This window comes from Oryctolagus cuniculus, chromosome X (genome assembly GCF_964237555.1).
Source record: "Oryctolagus cuniculus chromosome X, mOryCun1.1, whole genome shotgun sequence".
NCBI lineage: Eukaryota > Metazoa > Chordata > Mammalia > Lagomorpha > Leporidae > Oryctolagus > Oryctolagus cuniculus.
Window position 1 is genome coordinate 19,071,238 of NC_091453.1, and position 23,888 is coordinate 19,095,125.

At 34.0% G+C, this 23,888-nt stretch overlaps 1 protein-coding gene across 15 annotated transcripts in view; it reads right to left on the reverse strand.

Annotated features, from left to right (window-relative positions):
* The window catches only part of DMD (dystrophin), a 2,248,405-nt gene that overhangs the window by 1,376,089 nt on the left and 848,428 nt on the right, over positions 1–23,888 (reverse strand). For all 15 annotated transcript variants that reach the window (XM_070067426.1, XM_051827673.2, XM_051827679.2 and 12 more), the window contains 5 exons: positions 20,236–20,477; positions 14,090–14,270; positions 4,579–4,724; positions 3,284–3,496; positions 327–440 (listed from right to left, as the gene is read on the reverse strand). In XM_070067426.1, coding sequence (XP_069923527.1) covers positions 327–440; positions 3,284–3,496; positions 4,579–4,724; positions 14,090–14,270; positions 20,236–20,477 — 896 coding nt within the window. The remainder of the gene's footprint in view (positions 1–326; positions 441–3,283; positions 3,497–4,578; positions 4,725–14,089; positions 14,271–20,235; positions 20,478–23,888) is intronic.

Sequence of the window (23,888 nt, forward strand, 5' to 3'; positions counted from 1 at the left end):
GTCTATTTCTCAGTTATTTAATTTCTCAGTTATTTAATATGGGGTTTCTTAATGTTGGCACTACTGAAATCTGGGGCTGAAAACTGTTTTAGGGGCTCTTCCGTGCATTGTAGGATGCTACTCTATCCCTGGACTCTCCCCATTGATGCCAGTAGTATGAATGCCCCACTCGATTTGAGACCAAGAAAAATGTCTCCAGACACTGTAAAATATCCCCTGGGTGTAATGGGGAAGCAAAATTGCCCCTGGCTGTTAACCACTGATCCAGCCAATAACAGTATCCATAAAAAAGTCTTTATGTGACAGGAATCATATAAAAGTCTTACTCTGCATTGTTTCAGCTGCTTTTTTAGAATTTCAGAATCCCCAAGCGCAGGCCATTCCTCCTTTAGGAAAACATCAACTTCAGCCATCCACTTCTTTAGAGTTTTTATGTGATTCTGGAATAAGAGATACATTTTAAGGCATTATTGGTGTGCTGATTGCTCATAACACAGTTAATCACAGCAATATCTAAGTACAAGCCCAGAAACAATTCCTGTGTTTGAAGGATGTCTCTAAGTAGCTTTTCAGGAAAATAGTATTTTTAGCATTTTTATGGTCTACTGTATGAGCATTGATGTATGAAGTCTGCTATTGTTAAATATAAAAAAAAATTACCAAATGTGGTTTTATGATGTTACTCTGGAGAACATTAAATCATATCACCCTCTAGAGAAACTTCAAGTTAAAAAACAACTCATGATAATACTAACAATGTGCCCTTACAGTACATAAAACAAACTATGAACAATAAACTCAATGTAATGGTGTCTTTATAGCTTCTCTAAACTTGAACTTCTACAAATTGTTTCCTGTAGTTGACAGTTTAAATAGTCCCTCCAGTTGGGAACTTTCAAGCCAAGATTTTATCAACTTCATAGAGAAAGCTTCTGTGTTAAATTTCTAATTTATTTGAGCAGCTTGAATTCATGATCAGTTGAAAAAAGGTCATCTTTTATCACTTATAGAATCCAACTACTTTCCATTTCTCTTATATTAACATTTTTCTGCTACTTTTCAAATGTAAAATTGTCACTTCTTTACTTCTACACAATTGAACTATGCTAGCTGCACGTGCTAATTTCGTCTTCTGAAGCTTCTATTGAAAATATGTACTACACAAAAATTTCCCCCATTAATATATTAACATTAAAAGCAAAGGACTTTAACTAAGATCTTCAATGATACGACCTTGCTTGATACCTGCTAAGCCTAGCTTTGCTCCTCTTCCACATTTCCCATGTCCTTGTTAAGTTCTTTCTATTGACTTGTCATCACTATACTTGCTGTTTGTGGTATCTGCCTCAGTCTTACCACCTCTACTCGCTTTTCCACACTGATGTCAGTAAATTCCCTTTCTCCTTCCTCTTTTTATGGTGATTTTTTGAAAACTCAACTATCATTTTATATTTTCTTCTTTAAAATATTGATAATAGTCCCTTACTCTTGTTGGTGTCTTCATTAACCCCATCACCATTACATTTTTCCAACTATAGGTTTTATCATCTACAAAAATATACCAAAGTACTTTAAAAGTCCTGAGCAATGCAATTAAAATGTGTATTTGGTACAGAAAATTTTGAAACCCATGAATAGTTTTTTCATAATATGCATTTTCCATAATTTTTTTGTATACTATTTGCATTATTCTCCCCAATATTGAACTATTTCCAGTTCATTGAATATGCCATTTGTTTTGGTCAGGTGCTCTTTCTTCGTCTTTATTAGGTGACTAAATTCTGTGTGTTCAAGCTATAGTTGAAATGACTCACGTTCCAAGAATATTTCATATCCCCTTCTCCCTGACTGCGCTGGATTTCATTCCTGCCTATTGTTATAATGTCATCATGCTGCTTCATTTACAGACTTTGCTGATCTGAATAGCAATACTACCCTCCCAAGCAATCTACATTCACAAATGTTACCTAGAATGTGAAAAAGGAATTTGCAGATGTGATAAAGTTAAGAATTTCCAGATGGGGAAATTATCCTGGATTATCTACCTGGGTAGATGGTAATGGTCAGTTCTTACAAAGGAGGGAAGTCCAGGGAGAAGAGACATAGGGAAGAATGGGGCAGGGAGGGTAAACTAGGAGGAACAAGGGAAGGAATGATTATACCACCTAGGAGTGAATTATGCCAAGTAAATCTCTCTGAAAACCTCCAAAAGGGACATTGCCTTATTGACAACTTGGATTCGGTATTCTGTGACTGATTTTGGACTTCTGACTTCAGAACTGTAAGATGATATGTTTGTATTGCTTGAAATCATTACATTTGCAATAATTTATTTCAGAAACAATAGCAAATGAGTATACCCACCTCTCTCAAAGTGAATATGGGCTCCTTAATGGTCAGAATAGTGTAATTGTACCCTCTTTGGCCACTTGTTTGGGCAAGTGATACATGTTTTCATGCATGTATTTCTATATACATGCACTACAAATATGTTTACAAGTAGAGGAATGTATACATATATGTTGTGCTTTGCAGAATGTTTCAGCTGTATTTAGTGTTTTTGTAAAGTATGAGAACAAACAACTAAGTAGGTAGACTGGAATTTAAGTGCACAGGCATCTTGTTCCCATGAGTTTCCATTGTGCCATGATGCTTTTGAAGTTTCTTTTACAGCTAAGGTAGTTTACCATAACTGGCCACCCAAGGTAGACAATACCTATATTTACAAATATGTTAGACTTTTAGACTACAAGTTAATTGTTGGTTTACTACTTTTAGTTTGAGTAGTTATTAATATGGTGGCACTACTCAAATGAGTTAAGTGAGTAGAATTTGGTTTGTAGAAGAAGGAGATAGGGCAAAACTTAATAATGCACTTAGAAGTAAAAGATGACATTGAAATTATGATACAATATTTATAATTTTTAATTTTATTAAAATGTAGGGGACACTTTAAAGGGCAATCAGACTAAAGGAATGAATGGTTTTGAAAATTATTAAGCTAAAATATGCTAAAATCCTACTGTTAGAATTAGTAAAACAAATTTAAAAATTCCTTCTAAAGAAAATCCAAGAAGCATAACATTTAATCCTCGTCCTCTTGGACAAAGTAATAAAATTGCATGTTTTTGAGCAAAAAAAAAAAAAAAAGTCCTTTGATCTTATTACTGACATTGAAGGACACTGAAGGTCAAATTTCTACTTACCTTTAAGTTCTACAATGCATTGTCAGGGGAAAAACAAGTTAATGAAAATGAGTCTAGGAATTACAATCAGGGAATACCTGAATTTTTCGAAGTTTATTCATTTGCTCCTCTAACTTTTGACAATGATCCACCAGTTGGTAGGAGAGCTTCTTCCAGTGTCCCTCAATCTCTTCAAATTCTGACTGATATTTGCGACTAATTTCAGACGGTGCTTTCTTTGCCATTTCTTTCACAGTGGTGCTGAGATAGGTTAGGCCACTTTGTTGCTCTTGCAGAGAACTTTGTAATGCCTCAATATAAAAACAAAATACATTTATACTAGTTGATAATTTATTAGTTTCAGCTAAATTAAGTGAATACAAGGTGAAAGTTCTGTGATTCACAAATTTAAACAAAGTAGATGATTATAAAATTATAAAATGATGTTATAAAATAACTAGCAGTAACTTAAATTTTACAATTTTGTGAGTTACTTGCAAATATTAACATACTCTAATAGTCTGCCTATTCTTATAAACATTAAGCATATCCAAAACAGATCTTAATAAAAAAGTTTTAGTATACCTAATTTTATTGATTCATGTCTGTATATATAAATAACTTCAATTATTGTATAACTAAGGGAGTTTAAACTACAGACTCTAACTACAGTAGATGGAAATGCTAAGCTTATTTGATTCCAATCCATCTAATACATGTATCACATTATCACTCTTTATCCAGAAACAATACAACTAAGTACTTTTAAAAATAAAAGTTGTAAAGCATTAGAAAATACAAAAAAAAAAATAGTCTAGGGGCTAGGGCTGTGGCACAGTAGGTTAACCTTCTGCCTATGGTACCGGCATCCCATATGGCTGCTGGTTCTCATCTGGCTGCTCCTCTTCTGATCCAGCTCTCTGCTATGGCCTGAGAAAGCAGTAGATGACTGCCCACACTCATATGGGAGAACAGGAGGAAGCTCCTGGCTCCTAGCTTCAGATGAGCCCAGCTCTGGCCTTTGAAGCCAAAAATAAATAACTAAACAAAATAGTCTAACAAAAATATATCCCAGAAAAAAATGGCAAAAAATATGTTCTATGAAAATTCTGGCACTAAAATGATATTTTAAAAACAACTTTACCCCTTCTTTGTAAGAAACAAAGTAGCTAAAGAAAAAAAACACTATATGCAGAGACAGACAGACAGACACACACACACACACACAGAGTGCAATGCATAAGCTATATCTTTAATGCTTTATATTTTCCACTGGTGAACTAACATACTTGTTATGACTTTTAATTTCAATAGTATTTAAAGGTTTCACTGATGTGATTCATTGGCCAAAGAGATCTGCATCGTGTTGTTTATGACTGAAATTTTTACAGACCTGCAACTCCCCAAGTCTCTGCTCCATGATTTCATATTCAGTGACACTAAGCTGAGGTATAGAGAGCTTGGGTTCTGACTGCTGGATCCACGTCCGAATGGTACTGATCGTCTCCTGATAGCGCGTGGGGGGCAAAGTGTCAAAGACTATATCAAAAGGAAAAAAAAAAAAAAACAGAAAGAATTGTTTAGTTTTAACCTTTGTCTTGTTTTTTTTTTTTTTATTCTAAGCTATCAGCAAACTCAATCATACTACAAACAGATGTGAAATTATGAAATATAAATTAGGGCGCGATTATGATGAGGAAGGTAAATTTCTACTAACGTTCAGAATGCCAGAAAATTTACAGATATTATATTGAATTATCAAATCAGCCTTGCAAAAACTGTGCCATTAAATTCAATTTTAAGGTCAAAAATGGCAAAATTATGTCTAATTTGCTGCAGGTTATAAAGATGGCACTCAAGAGAAGGCAAGTAGAATGCACATTTACTTGATATTAAAGGGTACTATGTTGCCCTTTAGAGAAAAAAATATTAGAATTAAAAGCCCCTGACACTTCAAATTACATCATGTCACCTCTGATTTTAATGAAACAAAACTAGTTTAAGCGTGCTTATATATCAGACACCTCACTGATCCCACATATAATATCATTGTTATATCCTATTAATCCTATTGGAAGTGAATTGTTAATCCCATATACAGTTGAGGAATCTGAGATTATAAACAAAGGAGCCAACAGACTGGCTCTTACTCAAAGCCATTAGTAAGTGTCAGAGCCAGGACTATATATCACTTGGATATATGTACATAAAATATATATTAGGGAATGTTATATGTATACTATATCTACATATACATTTTAAAGTGTATCTATATGTGGGTACCTCAAAAAGTTTGTGGGAAAGTAGTATTAAGGTAAGTTTACTTTGATACAATCATATTTGAAATCCGTGCTTTTTTGGTAATAAACATTTGCGCAATTTTCTGAAGACTTCTTGCTTCTGTTTGTGGGTGTAAAATGAGACTAAATAGCTATACTGACAATGTTCAAGGAGATAAGACACTACATTGAAAACTGCAAAAGAACTGGAATCTGAAAAAATGAAAATAATAGGTTTTAAGAATAATCAAAAAATTGCAGTGCTATAAAATGCAACAAGTAAAAATAAGATCTAAGTTGACAGGTTTATCAGCAAATTAAACAAGGCTGAGCAGAGGATTATTAAATCTGAAGATAGGCCAGAAGCAAATATTTGTAATCAAATATAGATTAAAAGCACACAGCACAGTGGGGTGACAATAACTCAGAGTAAGTTATAACATATAGTAATGGACATATAAGGAAGAGGAGCTTGGAAGTTCCAAGCATAGAGTGATGATATGAGAAGGAAACACTGGTTGCATTGATTTGGTTAGTATACATTGTGTACATAAATTGAAATTCACACTGTACCCATAATCTGTGCAACTGCTGAGTCTATATAAAATTTTATTTGAAGTTTTACTAGATGGAAATGCTAAGCTTATTTGATTGCCACTCACCTAATACACATATCACATTATCACCCTTTATCCACAACCTTGTACAACCAAAGTACTTTTAAAAATAAAATTTTCAAAGGGTTAGAAAGTACAATGAAACCCTATCCCAGAAAAAATGCAGCAAGACATATTTGAATATAAATAGCCATTTTCCCAAATAGACGACATATCAATGAGAAGTCTTACTTTATACTACCATATCAAATGGTATTTTTAAATCTCATTACTATTTTTGAAGATTTATTTATTTTACTTCAAAGGCATAGTCAGAGAGAGAGAGAGAGATCTTCCATCTGCTGGTTCAGTCTCCACTTGGATACAACAGTGATAATAAATAATAAATACATTTAACCAAGGAGGTCAAAGATCTCTACGATGACGATTACAAAACATTAAAGAAAGACATAGAAGATACAACAAAATGGAAAATCTTCCATGTTGCTGGAATGGATGAATTAATACCAACAAAATGTGCATTCTACCGAAAGCAATTTATACATTAAATGCAATCCCAATAAAAATACTAACAACATTCTTCTTTGATCTAGAAATCATGATGCTAAAATTCATATGGAAATATGAGAGATCCCGAATAGCTAAAGCAAATTTATACAACAAAAACAAAGAGACATCAGAACACATTTCAAGACATACTACAATACAGTTATAATCAAAACAGCTTGGTACTGGCAAAAAAAAATTTTTTGCAGTATGTCCATGGTGTTGTTCTTCACATACTTACAGAATTTATTAATTCAATAAACACATTTTAATCATGAAAAACTTAGTTTAAGTAAGACATACTAAATTTTTATCAAATTCTAATTCATTGAGAAGCTACTGTTTTCCTCAGAATTATAAGAAGTGTTTATAATACAAGATCATAATTGCATTATAATTGTGATTAAAAACCCATAGTGTTCAATAATTTCTTCTGAACTCAATGGGAAATCTTTCAATTAATTCTACCTGTTGAATATGAGAGACATACAGGAGAGGAGATCCTCTAATTTGCTAACAGTATTCCATTTAGTAAGTCTGTTATTTCTTTGCATGTTATCTATGTTAAACAGCCTAGAAGTTAATTTTAACAGCAATGATTTCACACTGGTAAACTATACTCAAAATATATACGTTTTCAATTCCTCCTTACATTTCAATCCTCATCCAAACTTGGCATTGCATTTCCTTAAAATTGAACACACAGAAACAGCAAATTTGTTGTTAATTATTTTGCTGTCTTGCTTTAAAAAAAATTCTCAAAGATTTATCTATATAATCTAGTTTCCTAAGCAAAGTGGAAAATAAAAAATACATATGCATAAAAACAAATATTTCTTTTTTTCTTTGTTTTCCATATCTGAAATGCAACAAAATGATATAACACCAGCAAGTATCGCTATCAATTTTGAGGAAAGTGCTCTGACAAATCTGCAACTGTGTGGAATATCTAATTTAGATAAGGCTTGCTGAAGACTGCCAATCAAAGATAGTTAATTATGTTTAAACTTTAAAAAAGAGAAAAAGTCTTGTGTGGAAATCAATGAAACTAAACTCAATATGAACTGCTCTACCCTTCAGCCAGGTATTTGTCAATGCTGCTTTTGTAATCCCAGCAAAGGACTAAAAATAGTGAGGCTCCATATAAGGACTTTCCTCCTTTTATGGAGAAATATGCATTACTAATCCAACTAATGGGTTTCTCTTTAATTAGAGCAATAGAATAATAAACAGAGTCAATATAACAAGTTATCAGAATAAAAGAATTATATATCATTTGATACATTCAGTCCTGTGGATTTAACATTTAGCCACATATTTTTAATAAATATAGAACTATCATCTCCAAGTAAATTAATTTTATGATAATTTAATAATTCTGTTGCTAAAATACCATTCAAAAATATACATAAATTCTTACTTCTCACTTATGATTAGGGAATATATAAAAAAAGAAAACCAATACCACTGATTGCATGTTTGTAAAATGTTATAAAATATTGGGAATATAAATGTTAAGGGCAATCATGCTATACTGTGTATCTTTGAAGGTAAAACTATTCCACTAATATTCAATAATTCAATCATTCAGTACGAGGTTGTGAAGGATGACAATTAAAATGTGTGGGCAAATTCACATTCAAATTTTTTGGAGATGAATGAAAAAAATGTTTGCTGAACTTTTTGTTTAAAAATTCCTGTCTTTGCCCAACTGCCTTAAAAGAGGGAGGGGCTGCAGGAAAAAATAAGAGAGAAAAGTAGAGGTGAGAAAAGTTGAGAGTGAGAGGTAAGCCAAGATTATCTCATTATAAACAAAAAGAGCCAAGCATGAAATTGAGTGTCACGTTTTCTGACACACCTGAGTTTATGTCAAGGGCAAAGCTCCTTAACAGGAAAGCAAGATAAACACAGACCTGTTTTGAAAGTTCAGATTTTTATCTTGTTTTAAGAGAGAACTCTTGCCATAATTCTGAGATCTCAGAATATTAGGTTCTAAGACTTAAAAAAAAAATCAAAACTATCCCTCCTCACAAAAATTAAAAATATTTAGTGTGTAGAAAGGTACTTAAATGTCAGGGAGTGATAGATTATATCTATGCCGTCCAATAATGTAGTCACTAGCTTACACTGGTCTACAGAGTGCTTGAGATATGGCCAGTCTGAATTGAGATGTTCTGCAAGCAAAAAAACACACCAGATTTTTAAGACTTAGTATAAAACAATGAAAAACTGCTTCTATATTTTGTATCATGATTTCATGTTGAAACAATACTATTTTGCCACTTTTAAAATAAAGTATATAACAAAATTAATTTTACCTTTAAAAATGTTTAGAAAATTTACAATTACATGTGTGGGTCACATTGTTTTTGTTGGATGGCACTTCTATAAAATACATAGCCATATAAAATAAATGTCAGTTATTCTTGCTGTTGATGGAATTGATAAATAAAATAGAATTTAAAAGGGACCATTTACCAAGCTGTCTTAATTATTTCTGGAGCTAAGAAGCAAAGTAACAGAGTATATTTCTACTGGAGTAAATATTACATAGCCATATTAATTTCTTAAATAAAATTTAAGGTTTTCAGAAAGTAAAACAGCACAATTTTCTGACCTCAAACTGAGAGAGTGAGCTCAAGCCAATATTTGTTTCCTTTGTTAATCTCAGTGTCTTAACATGGAGTATCAGGGACTAACCACAAAGTTTTCAACTATAGTCGCAGAGAGCATTTTGGGAGGCTATCTTAAAATGCTCTTCTACTATGCCTCCGAGAGGGAACAGATATTCTCTAATTCTGCTAAGAGTATCCCTCACCCCCCACCGCCCAGGTCCAGAACTGTGGCATAGTGGGTAAAGCCGCTGCCTGCAGTGCCAGTATCCCATATGGTTGCAGGTTCGGGTCCCAGCTGCTGCACTTCTGATCCAGCTCTCTGCTCTGGCCTGGGAAAGCAGTAGAGGATAGCCCTAGTCCTTGGGCCCCTGCACCCGCGAGGGAGACCCAGAAGAAGTTCCTGGCTCCTGGCTTTGGATCCACACAGCGAATGGAAGACCTCTCTCTCTGCCTCTCCTCCTCAATCTGTGTAATTCTGACTTTCAAATAAATAGATAAATGTTTAAAAAAAAAAGAGAGAGAGAGAGAGAGATAATCCCCCAACACACCTCTCTGCATCATCACTTCTTTAGGGCTGCACCTATACATTTATTTTTCTCTATCATCCATATCACAACTCAAGTCCAAGGTAAAATAATCTCTTCCCTCTATGGATACATTTCTACCTGTCTCCCTACTTTTTCCCTCAAACCCACATTCAATTTTCCCCTTACATACCAGTTAAAGGCTGTTTTTTTTTTTCTTCAAAAATATAAATCAGATTATTTGGTCTCTTGAACAAAAATTTTTCTGGAAATTTCAGCTATTATTAAAATTTATTTATTAATATATAGAGAACAGATTTCACAGAAACAATTCTTCATCCTTCTCTTCCTCCAATCTCTCTTTCCTTTTTTAAAACATTTTTTGTGATAACATACTTTAATTTACAATCACAACTTCAATACCACTCTAAACAAAGAACTATACAAATAAAACATAGAAAAACTACTGTTCTGCAGGAATAGACAAGGGATATAAATAAGAATCAAATCATGTCAAGTTTATTCATACACATTAAATTTTTTTGTACTCTGTATATCGTTTTCTTTCTCTCTTTCTCCCTTCCCCTTACCTCTCTCTCTTTTGCAGTAGACAGGATTTCATTCTTTGCTATGGCTTAGTATTTCATTGTGTATATATATCACAGTTTCTTTAGTCTTAAATTGATGAACGTCTGGATTGATTCCATATCTTAGTTATTTTGAATTGAGCTGCTATAAACATGGGGGTGAAGATAACTCTTTCATGTGCTGATTCTATTTTGTTTGGCTACCTTCCCAGAAGTGGAATGGCTGGGTTATATGGCAGATCCATTTTTTGACTTCTGAGGAATCTCCAGACTGTCTTCCATAATGTTCTAGTATACATTCCCATCAACGTTTTATTAGGGTATCTTTTTCTCCATATTCTTGACAACATGTATTATTTATTATTACAAGTGGTGATAGCTTATTTTCTTTTCTAGTTTGTATTAATGATTAATTTATTTGAAAGTCAGAGAAAGAGAGAGAAATAGCTTCAACCTGCTGGGTACTCCCCCAAATGCCCGCGACAGCCAGGACTGGGCTAGGCCAAAGCCAGGAGCGAGAAGTTCCATCCACATCTCCCACTTGGTTAACTGGGGTCCAAACACTTGGACTATCATTCACTGCCTTCCCAAGTGCATTAGCAAGAAGCTGAATCAGAAGCCTAGTAGCAGGACCTTGAACCAGCCTTCTGATATGGCATGCTGGACCTCCTAAAAAGGGGCTTACCCCATTGCACTTCAATGCCCAGTCACTTTTATTTACATTTAGAAATGACAATTAATTTATCCTTTGTTCAAATAATATGACAAAATAGGAACTATGTTTTCTATATTCATCTACAGTAGAACATGCCCTTTCTGGCTTGTGCTTTTTAGAAAAATATTGTGGCAAGTATTTTGGGAGACAATTCCACACTTATAACCTCTCAGACCTGGGAAGCCACTAATCTACTTTCTGTCTCTGTAGATTTACCTATTATTGACATTTCCTAGAAATGAAACCATATGACATATGGTCTGTTTCTTTCACCTAGAATAATATTTTCATGGTTAATCCTTGCTGCAAAACATATCAGTATAATATATCTTCAGTTTTACAACTGAACAATATTATGTTGTACAGATATTCCTATTTTGCTACTTCCACTTTTTAGTTATAAGTAATACTGTTATAAATATATTCATGTATGATATATAGTTTCTATATCATCCATTTCCTTCTTTTCACTTATTCAAGCCGCATTAGCTACTTGTGACATTATGATAATAAAAACATTTATCGAAGGGGCTGTTCTCTGAGTTCTACAGTCACATAATTGAGGGAGGTGACCGACTTTGTGGTGCATGGGGTTAAACTGCCACCTGTGATGCCAGCATCCATAGGAGCTTCCATCTGAGTTCCAGCTGCTCTTCCAATCGAGCTCCCCGCTAATGTGACTGTGAAAATAGCAGAGGATGCCTCAAGCACTTGGGCCTCTGCCACCCACGTGGGAGACCTGGATGGGGTTCCAGACTCCTGGCTTCTGTCTGGCCCAGCCCCAGCCAATGTGGCCAAGAAGGAAGTCAACCAGTGGATGGAAGATCTCTAACTCTTTCAAATACTTTTTTAAAATCTTTAAAAATAATAACTAAGGGAGAAGTTATTTATAGACTACAAAGTACTATGCACATAGGGTGTACTTTATCTTTTAATATCATTTCCCCATTTCACTTTTGCCAAGTAACATCCACCAATTCCTCATATTGGTTTGCACTACTCAAAGTATACTTAAAAAGTCAGGTATTTGTTTCACTGTAAGAAAAATAAAGAAAAAAAGGTAAGAGGAACTAGAAGTCAAGACAGACTCCTAAGTACTTCTGGTAGCTCTTATTAGTTGAATACTTAGTATGTTCAAAGTACTGTTAGGAATACAAGAAATGCAATTTACAACCCTGGTGCCTGTTGAGGGTAGAGCATGCACATATACAGTTTTTTACACATCAGCAAAACATTGTATTATTATCTAGCACAGTAACATTTTCATTTATTTTACCTATAAATTTCATATTTAATTAAATGATTATTAATTTCTCAAAATAAGCTTTCCAAGAGGATGAATAAAAATGATGGAGATATTTTAGCAAATAAAGTGTAAGGGATGCCATTTTATTTAGATATAAATAGAGTGAAAAATTTCAAAGTTTTAAAAACAATCATCATACATATGTATGAAAGAAAAAAGAACTATCGTTGATATAGGTAGATGAATTGATAGCTGTATGAATAGAGTATATACTATTACATATTTATGATATCATGGACAAATTATGTAATTAAGAAAATATCAGCAATTACCAAGTAGTATATTCTGAAACTCTTTAAATTAAATGGTGAAAAGTGGAGGATCAATAGGTAAATGTAAATTCAAATAATTTTTCAATGAATAGCTTATTTTGTCTACCAGTCAACAATGTCTACCAGAAAGTACTTGGCTTTAAGGGTGGTACATAGATTTTATGACAAGAAAAATGTATCAAAGGTAAGTAGGTTAATGTTTGAAAATTCAGGACATTTCCAAATATTTTCCATAGTTAATTTTATACAAGCACAGTAACAACTATGTTGAAATCCACTAGAGGGAGCTGATATTATTGTAAACTTTTACTACTTGATTCACTTTCAAAAAAATAAATTCTTTACCAAAAACAGCATTGAAATGCAAGAAAAATTATGTATTTATATTTTGGCTTTACCTAGTTCACCTTATTTTTATAGAAATAAATGCTAGGAAGTGAGAAAAGCCCCATACATATCAGTATATTAATTCTAGAACTGTTATTTTATGGTAAAGTCTTTGAATATATGCAAAGCAAAAAGAAAATGTGTTTCTAACTAAATAAAATTTTAGTAGAAAACAAATATATATATTCATGTCTTTTTCACAAATTTGGGGAAGGGATTTTTAAAGATTATTTTTATCTTAATGCTTTACATCCCAATTATATTTTATAATCCTCCTTGTGCACACATGAACATATGTATGCATGTGTATGGTGGATCATTAATTTACTATTGATTAAATTAGTTCATAAACCTGCATCTAAAAAGAATTTTTGTATTAAAATTAAGCTGATGAGTAGAGATACTTTACAGCAGATCCTATGTAATAACATTTTATATGAGGATGTTAGTGAGAGACAAAAGGGACATGTTAAAATATTTGCTAGTCATGTGGTATTCCTTTACATAATTGATCCACTTTTATTTTTCCATCAAAGGATAAAAAAGGCATTTATGTTAATAAAGGGATCCAATAGTAAAGTGTAGCCCAAAGAGTAATCTTTCCTGAGTTTTAGATGCCATATATAAACTATGGCTATAATAGTGTTCAGACAAGTTGATAGAAGTATCAAAAGATGCCTAAATATCCCTGCACATAGAACAACCAGAGTTAATGAAAATCTACTTACAATGTCTCAATTCTTCTTTTATTTCCTTCAATGTTTAACATGTCTGACTCTGAAACTGCAACCTACCAAGGAGATGTTACACCTATACAAAACATGTTTTAGTTCTACCTCAAAGTCATAAAATAATTATGGGGTGAAAGAAATCCAAATATTTAATGTGTCTGTTTTCCAACACCAGCATTTCTTTCCTTGTTAATGTAGGTTGTAGGACATTGTAGGGAACACGGTTGCACAGACAGAAATTATTTTATGTTGGTACTTTTTGCTTGCCCCACAAATAACTGATTTGAAAAATCTCAAGTTAATTCTTTTAAGTGTTTTTACTTACTTGTCTGTAGTTCTTTTTCTCTGGCCTGTGCATCAGCAAACACTTGGTTAAAATGATTTGTAAAGGCCACAAAGTCTGCATCCAGGAACATTGGCCCTTGTCCTTTCTCTTTCAGGGCTGTGCTTTGAATTTTTAATCTCTCAATTTGTGGTTGAAGGGCTGACAGCCGGTTGACTTCATCCTGTGCCATAATTTAGAGTATTATCAATAAATAACACTTTAAATTTGCATACATTATATTTTTGTAAAGAAATGTGTTAAAAGCAGTTACACAAGCTTGGCCTGACACTCTTAAAAAACATAAGGATGTGACACATCCATAACAATTTAGGCAAGACTCTCCCATGGGTCATCAATTTAAGAATACTGAAGCTCTTCATTCAGCTTATTCTATCATAAATAATGATCTTTATTTTCAAGTCAACATAATTTACAGCATCAATAGGCATGAATGTGTTCTGTTGAAAACTGCTGGGGATAACCTTAAATCCTTTCCATGGGTCGAAGATGCATGTTTGACTGCATTCCTCTTATCTCTGTATGATGTGATCTGATGAAACTTCTAAGCTCATTCAATGAATGGCAGTTTTTTTCACTTGTTTAAAACAAAGTATATACACCCAAACATATGAGAACGTATATATATATATATATATACACACACACACATTATAAATATATATTTAGATGTATTATATGTGTACATAGTGTTCATATATTTATATCTCTAATCTACCTTTCACATGGCCCCATTTATTCTTTTGACCAGAAGGAAATTGTTACTCAATTATTGTAAGGGTTTGTCTAGGTTTTCTCTTACTGTTCTGCCAAAATTACTAGCACCTCTTTTTAATCTTCATAATATCCTGATTTGGATGTTAAGAGAACACGGATGCTAATGTGCTGTGCAATATAGTAGTCACTAGCTACATGTGGCTGCTGAGAAGAAATTTACACGTGCTGAAATTACAAAATATACACTGACTTTTGAAGAATAAGTATGAAAAACTAAGAACAGAAACTATCTCAGTTTTAAAATATTGATTTTTAATAGTATTTTTGATAAGTCATGTTAAATAAAACATTACTGAAGTTCGTTTACTTATTTTCTTTCAAAATGTAGTTTATAGAAGATTTAAAATTATACATGTAATTAAAATTTATGACATACTATGTTTCTTCTGGTCAGTCCTATTATTTGTTTACATGTTTTCATATTTGTGTTTCCAGAGAAGTTGTGATTAGTTTGAATTTAATACAGATATATTTTGAACTCAAAGTGAAATTTTGAAATTCTCCTTTAAAAGTATTGTTACCATGGTTGCATATTCATAATTCATACCTATGCAACTTTTAGAAAAAATTACCTGAGGATTGTTTACCATTTAATATGTAAAAAGCAGGATAATTAAAACTAAAAAAAAAAAATTGGATCATGAGCCAATTAGGAGGAGGGGGAAATTGAAAGAATTATAGTAATTACGAACTAAATTTAAATCTGAGCTTCCTGGAAATCAAAATGAAAAGGCAAAAAAATCAGCAATTATTTTAGCTGCATATATACTCTTGGAGAGAATAAATTTTATATTAGTGTTGATAGACACTTTTTGTAATTTTATTAATATAAAATAAATTTCATGTATTTAATAGGTAAATTTTTTTTAAGATTCATTTATTTGAAAAACAGAGTTTACAGAGAGGGGGAGAGAGAGAGCGAGGAAGAGACAGGGAAAGGGAGAGACAGGGGGAGAGAGAGAGAGGGAGGGAGAGGAGAGGAGAGAAGAGAGAGGGAGAGAGAGGGAAAGATAGATAGATAGAATCTTCCACCCGCTGATCCACTCTCCAAAAGGCTGCAATGGGTGGGACCTGGTCAGGTCCGAAGCCAGGAGCCAGAAGGTTCATACACATTTCCCATGTGGGTTCAGGGACCCAAGCACTTGGGCCACCTTCTCTTGTTTTCCAAGGTGCATTAGCAGGGAGCTGGATTGGAAGTGGAGCAGCAGCCAGAACTCAAATCAGCACCCATATGGGATGCCTGCGCTGCATGTGCTTGTGTTACCTGCTAATCCATATTGCAGGCCCCCACAGGTACAATACTAAGATAGCCATACTTCCCTCTCTCCTTCTGTCCCTTCCCTAACCACCTTCTTTCCTTCCTTCCTTATTTTTCCTTTAATTTGTTGCAAAAATATAATTTCAATTCACTCTTTAATCACAGGCTTAATGCACCACTAACCATAATATTCAACAAGTAAAAAGTAGGAAGACCACTATTCCACAGGAGTATAGTCAAAGGCTAAAAACAATAATCAAATCACATGGTAACAGCTTTATTCCTACACATTTTTTGTATCCTATATTAACTACCACATATCAAAGAAAACATGATATTTGTCTTTTGAGGACTGGCTTATTTTACTGAGCATAATGGTTTCCAGTTGCATCCATTTTGTTGAAATAAGAGATACCTTTATGACATAAATTCTTTCATGGTGGCAAGTGTACCTAATGAACAGCGCTACTTGTCCTGATTTCTAGAAGATTTAAAGAGAAGATATAAAAGAATGGGTTTATTCAGGTAAGCTCATCTCTGACAATTCAATTTTTTGGGTGGGTGAAGATCAAAGACATTTAGCAAAATGAAGAGGTGAGGCATCTTCATTCTAATATAAATCTTATCAAGCACAAGAAGGTCGATGTGTATTCATGGATAAAGAATAAGATGAGAGGTCAAGGGTAATATTCTATTTTTATTATAGAAATATGGACATATACTTTGTATACTAGATTTTCAAATTGTAGCATTGGCATCTGCTGTAAACAGTTAACATCCTGATTTACATTTGGCCAGATGGAAGGCAATCATTTTCCTGTTTAGGGGGCTATAGAAGGAGCCCATGGTATAGCCAAGTATGTTTTTCAAAACAAAGGGCACTCTGAAGCTACTAGAACATTTGCCCAAGTGTTCAGTTGAGACCTTTAAGTTCTGATAATAAATCAGAGGCGAGATCATTTTGAACAGAAATATACATTTATAAGATGTTAACAATTAGACATTATTTCCATTAAAACACTTGTTGTGATTTTCCTGCAGAGTAAGTTTCCCCCTGTGAGTCTATCTTTTAAAATCATATGACTGTCTGATGGAAGCTTTTGTATTCTTCTCAGAAAGGAGCCATGGGATTCCTCCAACTCTCAAGAGGTTCTCCATCACCAACATATTAGGGAATAGTTTTTTTTTTCCAGAATTAGATTATGAGCTAAATCTGTAGTCCAGTTTTTAAAGCATCTCCAAGTATCAGAAAGCACTGACAAACATGACATAATATTCTATTTACTTATCACTAACAGCCAAACAGCATATATTTTAGCTTTTGTATGAGTATTAAGCATATTTTGCTAAATATTTTACCAAAAGTAAACATCTAAAAGGCATAGGAACCAATGGGTGAGAGGAAGAGTAACAGGTCATCAAGAGAGGGGGGACTGTGTCAACACAATTTGAATTTTTGTGACTGGATATAATACAATTTTTTTTTTCATTTTGGGTGACTTCCTAAACCTCAAAAATATGTTTACTATGAAGGTATTGCAAATGGTACATGGAAAAACAGATTTAAAAGATAAACTTACTTGGGTGCAAAATGTGTTCAAATCCATTTTAAATAATTTTCCATGATACACAATTTTCGTGAACCTTTTGACGTCCTGTCACATGCATAGATTTCAAAATTTTATACCACAGCAAATTTCTCTTTTTTATCTGTTTCCCAAGAAGTTTTTTGATGTGCCCTACTATATACAATCTCCAGCAACTGCCATATGATCCTCAGATTCAGATTAAATTCCTAGCATCCTAGCATTCCTGTAGTCACTGCTTTGTCTCTGCCTCCTATTTCTCAGCTCTTCTACTCTCAGCATTCACATGGAACTTCTTTCAGTTGCTTGGTCTTTCTTGCTCGCTCTCTCTGGATTCTTTCTGCCTTGAGACTCTTGTTCTCTTCAATAAATCCAACTCCTCACACATTAATTCAAATACCCCTACATCAAGGTTGTTGGCTCTGTCTTGGTCAAGACACATTGCCAGGGGTTGGTGTTGTGGTGTAGCAGGTTGGGCCTCCACCTATGATGCCTGCATCCTGACTGCTCCACTTCAGAGCAGCTCTGTGCTGGTGCACCTGAAAAAGCAGCAGAGGATGGCACAAGTGCTTGGGCTCCTGCACCTACGTGGGAGACCTAGTAGAAGCTCTGGGCTCCCACTGTCAGCCTGGCCCAGCCCTGGCCACTGCAGCCATTTGGGGAATGAACCAGTGGATGGAAGCTTTCTTTGTCTCTCTTCCTCTCCCCGTAATTCTGCAATTCAAATAAATAAAAATAAAGCTTTTATTTTAAAGATCCATTGCCAGAATGTAAACCCTAACAGACCTTGATCTTGGATTTTCAACCTTCCAGAACTTTGAGGAAACACATTTATATTGTTTAATCCATGCAGTTAATGTTTTAATGTATTGTAACCAAGCTAATTATTAGCATTGTTTTGGGCAATTAGAAACACTGAACATACAAGGGTACTTCAAAAGTTTGTGGGGAAAAATATAACCACAAGGTAAGTTTATTTTGGTGCAAAAACTTTTTGAAATCCATGAAGAGCCTTTCCATAATATATATTTTCCATTAACATTTTGAAGATCTATCATATATTTTATTGGTAAATATATTTTGCAAGTGTGGTGTTACTGATTTCTGCAACGTATTATCAAGAATCAGGCTAAGGCAACATCTGATTTCTGTTGAAAAAAATAATACAAATCAGTTATTCTACTAATTCATACATAAAACCCAAAGATTCTATTATTTAACTATAAAATGGCTCCATATACAGTAATTCCCTAGATTTGGATGTTTGCCTAAAAAACTAAATTGATACCTACACTTCAGTGTTTATCTAAAAATATACCTCCCGATTTTCTTTTATAACCTCACAAAGCTATAAGTCATTGGAAAAGAATCATCAAGTCCTTTATCTGTTTGACCCTTCAAAATGGTTTCAATACCTTTTCCAAGGTCCCTCTTCACTTTCCCTTTATTTAAACCACTCCTTTAAAGTATGCGAATTAACTCCCATTCATAGCTTTTTGTATTCAACACAATCATCTCAATCTATCATGAAAAGTTCATCCTGGAAACCTTTTAATCCATCCTCTAGTCAATTTTTCACCCATGAAAAATGCATAGTTCATAGCAACAATGGAAAAAATTCAAACTAGTTTCGTTACTTTATATCTTTTGTTTTCATACACTTACAGAAATGTTACTTTAATATCTTTCCAGCCCCTCTTAAACCAGCTCTCAATCGCCTTTCCAGATGCACTGCTCACCATTCCATGACCCAGATGACTGATATTTAACAGATCATAGCACTTTGTTAATTTAGTGACTTTAGATCCCTGTCCACACAGGTAGAGAGGAAAGTAAAGTATTGTGTTGATTTTCCTGGCTCTGTTTCTATGAGGGTATCTTGGGCTGGCTCCTAAGCCTGCCTTTTCCATGAGACTCTGACTCTGTCCCTTTAGGTTTCCATAGCTCCCTTCTCTTTCATCCATTCTGACTTATCAGAAGTAATAGCTCTCTTGCTGGTTTATTTCCCTATCCTTGTGGCTCTTCTACATTCTAACCATCTTTGGAATCTATGTTTCTTTAAAGAAATCTTCTTCATAATACCCTAATTTGAGTGGGCCATCAGCTTTAAAGATTCTCCTTATGTATCCAACTGTAGAGCCTATCAGTTTACTACGACCTGTGTTTCTAGTTATTTGTGTGGAGTCTACATTTTAAAATGTGAATGGAGTTTGCTGTTAGCAAATAAAGAGTTCCAAAGTAGAGGCCAGTTTTTGAAGCATGCATGTGGTTTCCATATTTCCAAATTGTCTCATCCTTTTACAAACCGACAATACAATTTTAGAATTTGGACATCCATATATTATCTATTCAAACTGTTTTTCTTTGCTTATACTTTGATCTTGAGTGGCTTAGCTAAATCTGTAGGAGGTTGAAATTTCATTACTAAACACTCTGCTACTGTCTTTTGGAAATGCCAAGAAATACCTATTTATCATGTTCCAAATGGAAGAAGGAAATATTCTTACCTTACACATTTTTAACTGGCTTTTAATTGCTGTTGGCTCTGAAGCAGTGGTGGGTTGGGTTTTCAACCAGTTTTCAGCAGTAGTTATCATCTGCTCCAATTGTTGTAGCTGATTATAGAAAGTGATAATGCTGTTTTGATACTCCAGCCAGTGTAGTCTCTCACTTAGCAACTGGCAGAACTCTATCCACCGGCTGTTCAGCTGTTCCAAGGCTTGTTTGATACTGTCGGCATTAACACCCTCTAGAAAAAAAAAATTTTAAATCTTAAATATATGTCCTGAAGTCACAGGCTGAAAGATCTGAAAACCACTACATTGCAATTACAAAAGTATTCATCGTGTGATTTCAAATTAAACTATTTAGTGTTAAAGGTATATAAGTATGAAGATGATTTCTGATTACTGATTGCAAATTATTAGAGTAGCATCTAAGACAAATATGAATGTCATAAATAAATAAGATGACATATGATGTAGAAGTGTAGTATACCTCAATTTTAAAAAAAGTGGTAAAACTAATGGAGAGGTGGAAGGTTGATCATGAACAAAAACTTGTTGGATGTTTTCAAATAAATATTAAAAATAATATGTATTATGAAAATTAATGTGCAGAAACTAACTTGCTTTTTTACTTTTATAAATGAGTCTGAATTCACTGAAATATTATAATTTGTATGCTTATCTACACAAGGAAAATAATTTGTCTAAAATGAATTATTTTCTCTGCTAGAGAAGGCCAGAAATGGATTGATCATGGACCTAAGGAAGTTAAACAAACATTAGGAAAAAAATCTTTCTAATATGAAAAACTTTTCATTTATAAATGTGGATATTGATCTAAAAGTTTGAAGGTCATCTATAGGGAATGAAACTCAATCTGGAAAATGATATCAAGGATAAAACTGAACACACAAAATTATCATCATTTTAGAATATGCTGTTATAGTTTAAAATATATATATATATATATATATATATATATATATATATATATATATATTTGCCACAGTGTCTTGATTTTCCATGCCTGAAGTACTCTCATGGGCTTTTTAGCCAGATTTGAATGCCTTAAGGGCTGATTCTGAGGGCAGAGTGCTGTTTAGGACATCTGACATTCTATGAGTCTGCTGTGTATACTGCTTCCCATGTTGGATTGTTCTCTCCTTTTTAATTCTATCAGTTAGTATTAGCAGACACTAGTCTTGTTTATGTGATCCCTTTGGCACTTAATCCTATCCTTATGATCAATTATGAACTGAAACTGATCACTTTGACTAGTGAGATGGCATTGGTATATGCCACCTTGATGGGATTGAATTGGAATCCCCTGGCAAGTTTCTAACTCTACCATTAGGGGTAAGTCCAATTGAGCATGTGCTGAACTGTACATCTCCTCTCTTATTCCCACTCTTATATTTAACAGAGATCACTTTTCAGTTAAATTTAAATGAAAGATCTCTGTGAGTGAGATCCCATCGGAAAGAACGAGCCATCAAAGAAGGAGGTACCTTTCTCTGAAGGGAGGAGAGAACTTCCACTTTGACTATGGCCTTGTCTAAATAAGATCGGAGTTGGCGAACTCAAAAGGCTTCATAGCCTTGGCAACTCATGACAAGAGCCTAGGGTGATTACTGACACCATAAACAAGAGTGTCAATTGTTAAATCAATAACAGGAGTCACTGTGCACTTACTCCCCATGTAGGATCTCTGCCCTTAATGTGTTATGCAATGTGAATTAACAGTATAACTAGTACTCAAACAATACTTTATACGTTGTGTTTCTGTGTGGGTGCAGTCTGTTGACATCTTTACTTAGTATATATTAAATTGATCTTCTGTGTATAAAGATAATTGAAAATGAATCTTGATGAAGAATGGGATGGGAGAGGGAGTGGGAGATGGGATGGTTGCGGGTGGGAGGGAGGTTATGGGGGGAAAAGCTGCTATAATCCAAAAGTTGTACTTTGGAAATTTATTAAATAAGTTAAAAAATAAAAATAAAGAAAAATATATATATTCTCTAAAGTTATTTCCCTAAATTTAGACATTTTAGACACATTAGTTTTATATTTTCTTTCCTAACAGATGCAATATATAATGAAAAATATTGATTACACATAATATCATGCATTTTATTTTTAAAGATTTATTTATCTTAAATGGAGAGTGGTGGGGAGATGGAGAAATATCTTGCATTTGTTCGTTCACTCCCCAAATGCCTACAATGGCCAGGGTTGGGCCGGACCTAAACCAGGAGCAAGGAGATCCATGCAAGTCTGCATTATGAATGGCAGAGTCCCATGCAAGTGAGCCCTCATCTGCTGCCTTCTCAGGTGCATGAGCAGGAAACTATGGGAACACAAGAGTAGTCAAGACTTGGTCCCAGGCACTACAGTATGGGATATGGGTGTTCCAAGTAATGGCTTAACCCATTGCACAGCACCTGCCCCAAATATCATGCATTTTAAAACATAACTGTGTAAGATATGATAACATTCTTGTATGTTTGAAATAATGAATATTTGAATGTTTCCAATTTCTACATTTATCTACAAGGATGTCAAAGGGAGCATGAGCTCACTGTAAAGCTTTTCCTTCACTGGGGAGAGTTTTTAAACTACATTAGTTAATGTATCAAAACTGTGGCATGGATCAGATGCTTAGGAAAAATGTTTTGCCTTAAAATGAGTTAAAGTTGAATAAGCATTTTCAAAAAGGAAGTCCATGTGTTACAAGATGAGCCAAACTTTAACTAGGCTAATAAGAGATCTTAAGTAAATTACAAGTATGGATGGACTCCTGCTAGACTGAGTTTTATTTAACATTTGTCTAATAATAAAGGAACAGAGAAATATGTGCCCTGGAGAAAGGTCAAACTCATGAAGACTGCTAGCAAATGGAAAAATAAAATCCTAAGTTAATACTCAATATTAATAACATCTGTTATTCTTTTACAAAAGATAAACTATAATAAAGTGCCAATGGGTTCGGTGGTGACTATTGAAATTCAGGGACAGGTTTTAATGAATCATTGTTGAGCATTACACAAAACACTATATTGTCCCAATAAACATTAGGGTGCTAAATATTACTGCAAAAGGAACAAAAACAAAGGAGAAAAGTCAAATTTGTATAAGCCCATAAGACTATGAAATTATAACACTCTTATTTGCATATTGATCTTTGTAATTTAATATATTCAATTTTATGGAAGTCATGGGACTTCCACATAAAGGAGGACTTTCATGTCAGGATAAAGGGAGTGGCAGGCAGAAAGGTATTAGACATTAACAGTGGGAATTTTAGGGGGGGCTGTTTGGCATAGTGGTTAAGTTGCTACTTGGAACACACACAACCTATATTGGAATTCCTGGGCTTGAGTCTGAGCTCTACTTCTGGTTCCAGATTGCTGCTAATGTGCAGCCTGTAAGGCAGCAGGTGATGGCTCAAGTACTTGAGTTCCTGACATCCATGTGGGTGGGAGACCCAGATGGAGTTCTGGGCTCCAGGCTTTGGCCTGGCCCAGCCTTGACTGTTGCAGGCATTTGGAGAATAAATGAGTGGGATTTAATATCTTTTCTCTGTATCTTTGCCTTTAAATATAAAAATAAACATATATATATATATTATATATGTAGCAGAGTACTCACTA